The 12899-nt window shown below is 32.4% G+C and overlaps 1 protein-coding gene across 18 annotated transcripts in view; it reads right to left on the bottom strand.

Annotated features, from left to right (window-relative positions):
- The window catches only part of PPIP5K2 (diphosphoinositol pentakisphosphate kinase 2), an 80049-nt gene that overhangs the window by 20105 nt on the left and 47045 nt on the right, over positions 1-12899 (bottom strand). For 4 of the 18 annotated variants that reach the window (XM_079787095.1, XM_079787085.1, XM_079787097.1 and 1 more), the window contains exons 24-29: positions 10709-10876; positions 8210-8383; positions 6824-6896; positions 5117-5236; positions 4177-4239; positions 281-421 (exon numbers count right to left, since the gene is read on the bottom strand). In XM_079787095.1, coding sequence (XP_079643221.1) covers positions 281-421; positions 4177-4239; positions 5117-5236; positions 6824-6896; positions 8210-8383; positions 10709-10876 — 739 coding nt within the window. Of the gene's footprint in view, positions 1-280; positions 422-4176; positions 4240-5116; positions 5237-6823; positions 6897-8209; positions 8384-9059; positions 9175-10708; positions 10877-12899 lie in introns of those variants that run through there. The other 14 variants (XM_079787101.1, XM_079787100.1, XM_079787087.1 and 11 more) reach the window with 6 other exon arrangements.

The raw sequence follows: 12899 nt of genomic DNA on the forward strand, positions 1-12899 counted from the left end.
AGGAATGTTAAAAAAAGACCCTGACTCTATATTATGTTGTTGACTTCTATTGTGGGGCCTTAGATTTTTTTTTTTCCCTTTTTGCACAAAAGTTTTGAGAGGAGTCAAAAAAAGTGGTACATTACATATTACAACAAAGAATTCCAAATAATGCTCCCTTACACCCCTTTCTCTCCTAAAATTCTATTTGCTACCACTACTTGAGTTTGTTTTATAATTCTTTTTGTATTTAGATAATATCTATATCCCCCAAATCAAATAACAATAATAATTTTCCTACAGATCTCAGGGGCCGTCTGTGGAACTTCACTTGATGGAGAAGCAACGGAAGCAAGAAATTCATCCACCTGCTTTAAAGACAGGGCATTGTGAAGAGTTTCTAGAGGACAAATAGATGGCACCATGGAATACAACTCAAAGCCTAGAAAACAAAAGCAAAAACAAAAGTTGGATATTGAAAAAAATCAGTAATTAAAAAGGAAGCAGAGCATTGTTTAGAACTGGACAGTTTAGGTCTTTGTAGTCTAGCACATGCAAACACACGGATCTCTGAAGTCATGACACCAGATGCTATGCAACACAGGCCTGGAACAAGATGTGACACAGATTTCATTTTAAAGTAATCACATAGTACAGCATGCACACAATTTCATTCTGTATTTTCATAAAATCTAAAAATAATACTTAAAGAAAAATACCTGGGGAAAAAGAGAAAAAATTACAATTTTTCAGTATTTTACATTTTAACAGCAGTTCTATTTGAGAGGTGAATAAGCTGATGCCATGATGTGTCCCTGATGCCAGGATGCTAAAGGTAACACTTTTTTGAAAAACAATATGTAATTACTTGCCAAGAGTGATTTTATAGACTTTTCTAGTCTTACCAAGGCCAACAATACTCTCTAATATGAACCCAAATGAACATTAACTTATGCTGAGATTAAAATTCCAGAACATATTTCACCCACCTTTAATGAATTAACACAATAATTCTATTATCGGAAATTTCTAGCTGGGTGAAGTTAGGTCAAGTAAAAAGAAATACAAAATATACATGTTTGCATTCAAAAATGGCACAGAAATACAAAAATTTCATGAAACAAATCATGCAGATATGTGTTAATACCATCAGTAAAACAAAAGTGTTTAAATACATATGCAACCAAAATAACAAGTCCTTTTGCATCTACTCTTTCAAAAACACAAATTAATTTTCTTCCAAAGAAAATATTTTTAATAAAGTTTTATATAAAGTCTAATATTATCAATTAAAAAGTAAAAATTAAACTCAAATGGGCTACAAAATTGTGCTTCTATAATAGGCATGTGCTCATTTTAACACTGGCATATTTATTTAATTTTGGGAGAAAATATTGACCCAAGAACTGCTTAATTCTTAGCTGGAATAGGAAAAATTTGGTTAAAAAGAATTTAGCCTTCCTATGAATATAACCAAAGGATTTACAAAACTGGAATGTCTGATTTTCAGGTGCAAACCAAAGTATGACAGAACATACATGTACTTTTTAAAAAAAGCAACAACTATTAATACCATAAGAGCAGCTAAAGCACCTAAACACTAAAGAAATTAGGTTTGCACAAGTATTATTATTTTTTTAAGTATAAGATTCATGCAAATAAGTGCTAACCCTTTCTTTGCAATTAACAATGTGGTTTTTATCCTTTCCTTAGAATGTTTATAAGTCTTCTGTAACAACTATTTTCCTGCATTTGCCTGTTACTTTATAACAGACAAATGGCAATATAATCAAGTTCTTCTGGACTGCATTTCCCCACATTTATCTCCAGTAAAACATTTCCTTTAATGCACAATGAAAGGGTTAGCGCAGCAATTTAAAAAGCCACCTGCTGTCATGTTTAGAAGCTATGAAAACATACCACTGAAGCCTAGAAATTCCACAGAAGAAACGAACCAGCACCTAAAGAGGTTTAGATGTTCAGCACAGAGGCCCAGATAATAAGGTAAAGTACTGTCAGAAGAAACTTGTTTCACCACGTTCCTTGAACTAAAGATGGAGGCAGGGGTAAGTCCATGATATATGTTAAGACGGAAATAACATGAAAGTTAGGAAAAATAAAAAATGAAAGAGTCAAATGACAATTCATAGGACAGATCAGACAACACAATATAAAAAAGGAAAAAAAAAGACCCAAAAGAAATATTTCTTGAGTTGAACGAAATGCATTTTATATGCAGTAAGTCTCACAATGTGTGGAATATCCACATTCTTTAAAAGCCTAAGCCAAAGAAATATAAAATTATTATACTTTCAGTTAAATCTAACAACAGTACTTTTTTTAATAGCTTCAATAAACACAGATTACTCCTTGCAATATAAAACTTGCAATACTGGCTATAAGCACAAGCATTCTGCACAAAAACTATATTTAGTCTTAAATCTGCAAGGTCTCTTAGAATTTTATGACTTCTTTTTTTCTTGTGATTTCGATTCTCATGCAGGTTCTTTAGAAGCTGAAGTTGTATCAAATAAGGATCTTTTTCTTCAAAAAGTAGCATTTAGATAGCTACAATGAAGGGAAAACACATTAAGCTTTGAGGCTACATTTTTACTTATTGAGGATGAGATCTTATATAACCTTCAAGAAGTATTAGTGCATTGTTATTTAGGTGTGCTATTAAAGGATCTAGAAGGGAAGAATGATAAACTTGTGTTCAATCCCTTAGTTTCATACAAGTTTTTGAAAGATCTGACTTGAATTTTTGAAATACTTAGTAGTAGTTAAAAAGAAAAAAATGTCCCAGGAATAAAAATACCTTTATTCTGGATAACCATAAAAACCTGTATGTTTTCTTTTAAATTCTTAATCCTGAATTATTTAAAAACTAGAGGCCTGGTGCATGAAAATTCATGCATGGGAGGGGGGTTCCCTCAGCCCAGCCTGCCCCCTCAGAGTCCGGGAGCCCTCAGGGGCGGGAGGCGACCGGTGGTCAGGGGAAGGCGACACCCCATCACACCTCTGCTGCTGCCACTGCCAGCCTTGGTTACCTGAACCTTGGGTGGCCCTGGGTGGCTGGGGGGCTGAGGAGACTGGGGGACTCCAGAGGCAGCCAGCCTTGCCACGCGCTTGCTGCCCTGGTGGGGCTGAGGGGACTGGGCACTGCCATCTTGTGGCTGTGGGCAGCGCCATCTTTGAGGGCGGGGCAGTCAATTAGCATATTCCCTCCTTATTGGCTGTGGGCATCGCCATCTTTGAGGACGGGACAGTCAATTAGCACATTCCCTCCTTATTGGCTGTGGGAGCCACCATCTTTGAGGGCGGGGCAGTCAATTAGCATATTCCCTCTTTATTAGATAGGATGATCAGTAAACACTCCCTCTTGCCTCATAAGAACAAGCTCCATGTATAAAAGCTGCAGCAGTGCAACAATACGGTGGATAAATAATGGCCACAAAACACTTTCCTGTTCACCCGCAAAAACTCAATTTAATTGAATTGGCTTTCCAGATGTTTAGCTTAGTCTTCTTCCTATCAGTGGTTCTCCAAATTTTAACAAAAAGTAGTGGTACCAAAAGAAACTAGTTGCTTGACAACAGCAAACATATAAGTGAATGCTGGATGAAATTTTCAGAGTGCTCCAGACCAAGTTGGGTTTTGCTTCAGACAAAAAGGCAGGGATAAATGATGCCACACAGTGAAATCTGCATCCCCTGGTTCCCAAGAACGTCTCAAAGATACATCTCATTTGGCTATTTGATGAGTGTGGCTCTTTATTTGTTAAATAGCTCAATAAAACAACCATGTGTTCAAAAAAGAAATTAGGAACAAAAACAAATTAAAATTATTATGAATTAAGAAAATAAATAATACTAATTAAAAAAATTTTGTGTAGACTGATCACCTCAGAAATTAGAAGGAATTTTCAGGTGCTGATTTAATATTAAAACTCATCATCATTGTGTTCATATAAAAGTCTGATGAGTAGTGTTAAATTATTGTGTAAATTAGAGCTAAAAAGAGGAGCCAGACAGTATCAGTACTTTGGGTGAATTATAAGCTGGAATTATATGCCAATTGAAATTAAGGATGAAGAAATGAATGATACTGTATACCCCAAATATTGAAATAAAATAAAAATAAAAATAAAAAAGGATGAAGCAGGGGAGTATCTTTTAAAATAAAAGCAAAACGTACCATTGGTTGGGTGTCGAGCAAATGAGATAGAAAACCTTTTAACAGCAGAACCGCGTGTGGCGTCTGAGAAAGAGAAAAACAGGTACCTGAAATTCGTAACAGCTACCAAAAGAAAGACACTTAAAAAAAAGGGGAAAAACAAATATAAAAGGAGGTTAGTAATAGGTGACATGCAGAAAGGACAATGAGAGAAGGTAATAAGCCAAATACTAGTTAGAAGAAGTAAAATGACTTGATGAAAGAGGCAAAGTATTTAATGAAATATACAAAAGAAAGAAAAGCAGGATGAGCTGGCAACTCTGACAAATCCATGTTTTACCGACTAAAGTAAATTTGTGGATACATAAGAAAAAGTTTTCAATAAAGCTAATCCTGAAAAGGCTAATTAACACTCCTATTAACAAAAGGGACAAGCTTCCTTGAGCCTCATGTGATTGAAAAAACAATAATAACATTCTAAATACTAAAACTTAACTTATATTAACAGTAGTGAGAGGATCTCCTTCAACTAGGGATGATTCTAAAATATTCTCATCCTATGTTTATTTTTATAAATATTGCCAATATATTTTTTTCTATTTATAAGATCAATCAGCAAAAATAAGGATTAACTATGAACAAAGTTTAAAAGATCCTAGATTTATTCTTTATAATAGGGCTTATCAACTATCTAAAAGAATAATACACATGATGCAGTTCTAAATTTCACATTTCAACAAACTACTCATTGAATAAGTACTGTTAAGTCTAACTATAATTCACTCTTTGATGAAACATGGATCCAAGCTGTGGATAACAGAGAGGATTGATAGTCTTTTAGGCAAAAGATGCTAGGATTCCACTTGATTCAGTCAATGGCCTTAGGCTTGCCTTTGTGAAATACTGCCTCCTCATGGGTGTGTGCGTGGGTGTAGGTATAAGTGTGCATGTGTGCACATACCATCTATGCAGCCAGAAGAGGTCAGCTTTTTACGATGAGTACGAGCATAATCCTGTAGGTTAGGTGCGCTTGAAGAACCCCCGAGCACCGAGGTGCTAAACAGGCCCGCACAGTGAGACCCTGATGGGAGTTAGAGAAAATACATACAACAACGGGTGTTCTTCCATTCACATTGGGAATTCATGCAGCATGCAATAACATGGCTCTTACCACACGTATTTGGCAGTGCCTTGAATAGGCTCACAATTTGCTTGTAATGTCAACTTTAATACAATCAACTAGCACTATTTATCATATGTACAAATGAGGGTATTTAACACTGGACAAAATGTTGTCTTTGAAGAAAATAATATGTCCATACAATAATTAGATGTACACATACTAAAAGTATTAAAACATTACTATAAAAATTAATTTAGGATGATAAGGGATTCTGTCAGTCAATTTGCATGAGCAGGCCATAGGGGGAAAAGTGCTCCGAGCACAAATTAAGCCATATTAAATCAATATTTCTGGATGTATGTCTTTAAATAAAGACTTTCTAATTTAAAATTATCAATATTTGTTATGATATAAAACAAATCAAAGTTTACTTATTTGTGAGAAGACCAGGTAAAAACTATTCCTTTTAGGTCATCCAGGCTTAAATCAGTTTAAATTCCAATACTTAAATGACTTAAGATCTTTAATAAGACCCCAATGAAACACATTATTAGCATATAAAACACAGCCAGTATAAATTGATGCTTAATTTGTAGCAGAAGTCTTTACAACCAAGCAAAACTTTTACTACTGGGTAAGGATTAAATAAATTTCTAGCTAATACATCATAATACATAAAGGAAGGAGAAATATATACATATATACTTGTATATATGTATATATTTCTGACAAGGTATTGTGAAAACAGTAAAAGCTATCAACATTAGCTATATATAATTAACTAAAAAAATATCTTCAAGTAGGTAGGCATCAATAGACAGTTCATATACTTAGTATAAAGATCATAGTACATACATAGTTGAAACTTATTTATGCTTTTATTAAACCTAATTAGACAGCTATTTCCAGAAAATAATATGCCATCACCTCATATAGTTTATCAACAATGAGCTTAAAAGCAAATAAGCTTAGAGAGGTCTTTTTTAATGTTGCTTTGTTTGAGTGTTAGCAAAAAACCAATTGTGTTCTATAAGTCAATAAGTAACACTGCTAACTGTGCATTAGTTTTGCATTGGTTTTCCATAAGAGATGATCAAAAGGAAAATTAATAATCCCAGATGGGGTCTGAAACACTCCCTACTTAATTTTTTTTAATCAGAAAAGAGGGTTCTTTTTTGTATGTAATAGCTTATTTTCATCTTTATCAACTGGGAAAAGGAAGTTGCTTCCTACATTGAAACATGCTGGGATTTTAACTTATAGAATAAAAGATTAAAAACTAGCCTTGGCAATTGAACTAAGTAGTTTATATTGTGAGCATTCAAAAGGGTTATAAAACAAAACTAAAGGCCATTTTTAATTCATTTTACCAAAACTTTGTTGTATATTTCAAGTTTTACAACTCAACATTTCTAAATTAGTGTACATTAAATTAAACAAAAACTAAAGCATAGCAATTGGTCATGCTTTCACCACTGAAGAGTTTTACATGTGTGCAAAATAGTGAGTTTAAGGTTTGGAATACAATTTTTTCAGACCACATACCTACGGTAGGGTTTTGTTTCTGTTCCACAAGAGTTCTTGGTGTTCGTAGGTAATTAGCATTTTCAGATACAACCTGCACAAGGAAAGCAAAATAAATGAGGTAAAACAGTAAAATGAACTCAAAAGTCCATATTTCATTTGCAGCCTGTTCCAGACAGACAAAGGTTAATAAGCTGTATGATAAATATTAGTAGAAATACATAGAACATGAAGATCATGCAAGATCCCCTTCTGAAGGGAGTTCATTTCATATGAGATCCTTGCAATGAAGTGGTGCGAAGCAGGCATTCAAGAATGAAAGATCATGTATGAAGCAAGACAGATGAAAAGAAACAATTAATAGATTGATATAGTTTCACTCTCTCTTAAAAGAAGCCAAATGCCCACTCTTAAACAGCTCCTGTATTTGAAGGGGGGAAAAACAATCACAAACAAAAGAAAAGACAGACAGAGACTGTTGAGGTCACCATACAATTATTGATCCATGCACGGGCTTTATCAGAGTAACCTTTAAATATTCACAGCCTTAATGGATACCATAATCCCTTTTCCTATAATCAAAAGCATTATATTTCCAAAAGGAAATTGCTGAAATTCTCGGAAAAGTCATGTGTAACAGGCAGACCTTCCATTGTAAAAACAAAACAAAACAAAACACACACACACAAAAAAAAACAGAAAAGACAAAAAAAAAAAAAAATAATAATCTTTTAAAAATTCCAAATGTCATCACAGAGAGTCCTTCAGAAATCATTTTATTTGACCCATATTGTTGATGGGCAGACATAAATTGCCCCCTCTTATATTAAAGAAAGCATTAAAACATTATACAACTTAAAAAAAACCCAATGTATCCTTTCAATTAGATACTTCCAGACAATGGAATAACGAGAGAATGATCAGTGTTAGATGTATCCTGCTAATTAATACAGGGCCACATAAATTTTGATATTTTAAAAAATGTTCATTCTCAGCAAATTCCAAGTGGAATCTCATTTTTCAATTATGGGGGAAAGGTTATTTTTCTTACCACTGAATTATGTAATTTTGATTCTGAATGTTTTAAAAGATAATTAAGTCAAAGAAAGATTCTGTTCTTTTTAAAATTTTTACTAACAAATTAAAATACCAGGAATGTAAATTTATTAATTTTTAAATCCTGAATATTTAAAACCCTCCCAATAAAAAAGATGAACACATGCAATTTAAGTGATTTATTTCCCTCAAATATTTTTAGATATCACAAGCATTTTAAAATAAACACAAAATTAAAAAACAGAAGGATTTACTCTGATGTAAAGTAAGGGATTAGATGTCCTCAAAGATAGCTGTTTGTTGCTCTGAATGCGGGGAGGAAAAATGTTTAATGAAGTAAAGTTTAAAAACCTGTTGCCATGAGCCAAAAATACTGGATGTGAAAGCCAATGATTTGGGGGAGACAGGGGAAGAAGTGATTTGTTCCCCTGATCTGCGTCTTCGACGCCCAGTACCCACACCACTGGTATAATGCAGCCAGGTACCAGTACCCTCTGGGCTAGACACACTCAGGGGGCTCTCTTCCTGGAAGTGAGAAAGGGGGTAAAGAAAAAAAAAAAAAAAAAAAAAGCAGAGCATGCAAAGTTAGATACAACAGAGCCAATGACCAGAAAGAAAAAAAAATACAGTTTGTTCGCATTTGCTTATCAATGTTTTAAAAACTATTAAACAGTAATTTGGGAGCCAAATATTTCAATATCTGAGAAGCTGATAGGAATGATATAAATCTAATTGTATTGTGATAAAAATTGTGAGAATTACCTTATTATCTTAAATATACAACATATATTTATACTGCTTAATAGTTGTTTCTTCCCTCTTAAAACTGGAGATTTAAAAAATGTTTATCTTAGCAATTTTAAAATATGAAAGTATTCTGCTTAATTTTGTATATTCAAGAGGTTTTGTGCTATAGTGGGTAAAGTTTCCAACCCAAAGCGTGAAAAAATTATGCACAGGGTGAAAGAGATTTCAATGTATATAATGTAGAAAAGAAAATCTGTCTGCCAGACACTAAAAAAATTTAACCATTAGATGGATTCAAATGGTACTTGTTTACACTTTCAACACTAGCTGTTTATGTACACCCTCCAAAGATTATTTATAGAGTACAGTAGGCAAAACATGCAGCAAACATTCTCATTTTATATGTTTGCATGTTCAGGTTTCAGACAGTGAGGACAGAGTAAAATCTACTTGCACAAAATGAAGAGAATAGTCTTTTTCTCTGTGTCTTTTGGAAGTACAAACTTCTGATATCCATGCAGATGGCTGACGCTGGAAAGAGTCTTCAAGGTTTTACTTGAATAATTTACCTTATGAAAGTAAAAGTTTAGCATGGCATAGAAATAATCTCTTGAAAGCAACTATTTAAGTATTTATGAGAAAATATTTATAAATGTATTCTGTGTTTTAAGAGTTAACAAAGGGCAGTGATTTTGTTGAAGATTTTACAAGTACAGATGAGTTGCAAAATGATAGCTATATCAGTGTTTAAGGCTTTTTGGAGTGCAGGAGAAGACTGAATGGTGAAATTCTGAAAATCCGATTAACAGCAGATTGCTTTGTTCAGCATCAAAATCACTGCCCTGAAGTGGTAGCTTAGGTTATTTTCTGAAATTAAAGATACCTAAACATAACCCCAGGTTTCATTGTTTTTAATTAAACTGTAATAGAACAAATAACTCATGTTCTATAATTGTTAATCATCTTCTATTATAATTAACTTAAAATATTAAATTAGTGGGAACCCTGACTAGTATACAATTTCCATTATAAAATTACAACAATTTATTGTATTGGTAGATGCTTTTTCTATACATAACTGTCAAATTGAGGCACAGATATATTTGAAACTTAAGAATCATAAGACACTGTTTGTATAATTTGGGGCCATAGAAATGAGCATAATTCTTTTTTGTTGTTGTTTATATTCTTATTCATCAACTGTTAGATAATGTTATACTCTTAAGACTTGGTACACTTAATTAGCAACAAAATATATTTTCTGCCTTGGCTGGTTTGGCTCAGTGGATAGTGTCAGCCTGCAGACTGAAGGGTCCCAGGTTTGATTCCAGTCAAAGGCACATACCCAGGCTGTGGGCTCAATCCCCAGTAAGGGTTGTGCAGGGGCAGCAATTAATGATTCTCTCTCATCATTGATGTTTCTATCTATATCTTCTCCCTACCTCTCTCTGAAATCAATAAAAATATATTTTTAAAAAGCTTTAAAATAAAAAAAATATATATATTTTCTAACAAGATGTTTCTTCTGTGTTAAAGTTAAATTCTTGCTTTATACTTCTACTCAAGCATTTAGAAAACAATTGTAAGCACTGATCTCAATCAGTGCTTGGAAAATCATCTGACAAAGAATATAGATAATCTAAAATAAAGGCATTTAAAGTAAAAATGTATACAGATATTAAAGACTTACTTAACAAGCTCATTCCAACTGTTCAACTTTCCTTTTAAATGTTATTTTAGTAGCTATTTAAATGTTATTTTATTATTGAGCATAACAATTAGCTTTAGTTATTTAATTGTAGATCTTAATACAAAGGTAAATTTTTCAACTATAACTATATCATCAAATTTCAAATTCCTATATTGATTTTTGCAATCAGGCTAACAATTTAGAATTTCATATCTTAATCTACAGTATCATTGGAATCAGTTGTTGCTGAAGCATCTCTGGCAATTTCTCTTTACTTTTAACCAAATATTATTCCTGATACATTATTAAAAAATTATGTCCTTCTCCATAATTAAAGCTGTATTTTCTTTTCTGTTTTATTAAAATATAGTTAGTTTACTATATGAAAAACATGCTCTGACACATGCACTTACTTCGTTTGTAGTCATCTTCCTAGATCTTGGAAGTGGAGACTTCCTGTGTATATGAATTGGCTCTGATACCATAGGTTTGAACAACAGCACACCTCGATCAACCTCATCTTTTTTAGAAGTATGTGGTTCGTCATCGTTATCAATTTTAAAAGATTTTCTGCCTTCATTCTGTGGGAAACGAATATACCATATAAAGGTCAGATAAAACAACAATCTCTTCTGATGAACAAATTGAACCACCAATTGGTATTGTCACTGAAAATACATATACAGGTTTGCTTATTCAAGTAAATTAATAGTAATTAAATTCTTACAACAACCTAGTATTATTCTGGGTATTGTGAGACAGATGACAGAGTTGCTGACTTTAAGAAATACATATACTCTATGGAGAAATTAAACAATAATCCAACAAAAAAGCCATATAAAACAAATTGCCTAATTAAATTCCATTACATGCCCAAATAAATAAACAACAATAATACAGTAAAGAAGAGTAAAGATCAGTTTTGTTATACAGGAATGGCATCAACCCAAGCACGAACTAAACTTCATTCGAATTTATACATTTCAGAATACTTAAATTCTATGCCAAATATTTCCAACAAATGTGATGATTGCATACATAAATAACAATCATTTGATGACTCACTAAATATTTACTGAGTGGTACCATTCGCCAGGACACAGATTAATAAGATACAATCTCAGATTGCAAGACTCTCACAGTATATATAGTGTAGGAGACAGATAAGTTAAAAAACTTATACCAAATACCCGTCCATAATAGAATGGGTAAATTGGGGCATAGTTATACAGTAAAACACATATTTTAAAGCAATAAGAATGGATAAACTAAAACTAAATACAATTACATCAACGAATCTCATAAACATAAAGTTAGACAAAAGAAGTCAAACAGAAATACATAAAACCCTCATCAAACTAAGTGGTATAGAAAATAAAGAGGAACTTCTTTAACTGGATAAGAGATATCTAAAAACCTGAAACAATCAACACAGTCAACAATAAGTCACTGAAAAACAAGAGTGCCACCGTCACTAAATCTATTCAACATTTTACTGGACTTTTGTCATCATTACAATCATATACTTAGAGATACAATCATATACATAGAAAATCATATACAAAGAGATACAACCATATACATGGAAAATCCAAATGACTCTATGGATAAATTATTAGAATGATCAACAGTATGTAGTAAGGCTGCTAGTTATAAAATCTTTATACAAAAATGAGTTAAAATTCAGTATGACAATAAAAGAAAATGAAATTTACATAATTTATGATGGCATAAAAATATAAAGAACTTATGAATTAATCTGACAAAACAGGTCCAGCATTTCAAAATATCTTAATTTTATCAAAAAGATATAGTATCTAGCTAAAGATATACTAAGTCCTTGGACTAGAAGATCTAACACTGTAAAAGTGTTACTTCTCTCAAAATTGATCTGCAGAGTTTATGTAAATCTAAAAATTCCAAAAAGGTCTCTCTAGAACATTCCTCTTCACTTTAGTTTAAGAATGAACAAGGATGCCTAGTATCAACACTTCTATTCATCATCATAATGGTCTTAGGCAGTAGCACTTCACCAAAAAGCATATCCAAATGGCCAATAAACATAGGTGCTAATCTTTACTTGTCATGAGGGTAATGTAAATTTAAACCACAATGAGATAGCACTATATGCCTCCCAAAATAGTTACATTAAAAACACTGGTCATATTAAGTACGGACAAGGATATGACAGTATCTTTAAAAAACAATTGGGAAAACTATTTGACTGTATCTTCTAAAGTTGAATTTATACATATCCTATGACCTAACAATTTACCTCTAGATGTATGTTCAAAAGAAATGTGTACATTTGTTTACCAAAAGATTTGTAAAATAGTGTTCATAAAAACATTCATCTTCATAACTTGAATTAGAAAAAAAAAATGAAATGATTATCCAAGTGCAGTGGAGTAACACATTCTACTATATTTATTTAATAGAATCCTACATGGAAACAAAAACAAAGAACAGAACAGATGAATCTCACAAACATAATGGAAGAAAAAGCCAAATCTATTCCTCACCCCCAAAAAGCATATATTTTGTGATTTCATATATATAATATTTAAAAATAAGCAAAGTTAATCTATGACAATAGGTACTTTG

The sequence above is a fragment of the Cnephaeus nilssonii genome (assembly GCF_951640355.1).
Source record: "Cnephaeus nilssonii genome assembly, chromosome: 2".
NCBI lineage: Eukaryota > Metazoa > Chordata > Mammalia > Chiroptera > Vespertilionidae > Cnephaeus > Cnephaeus nilssonii.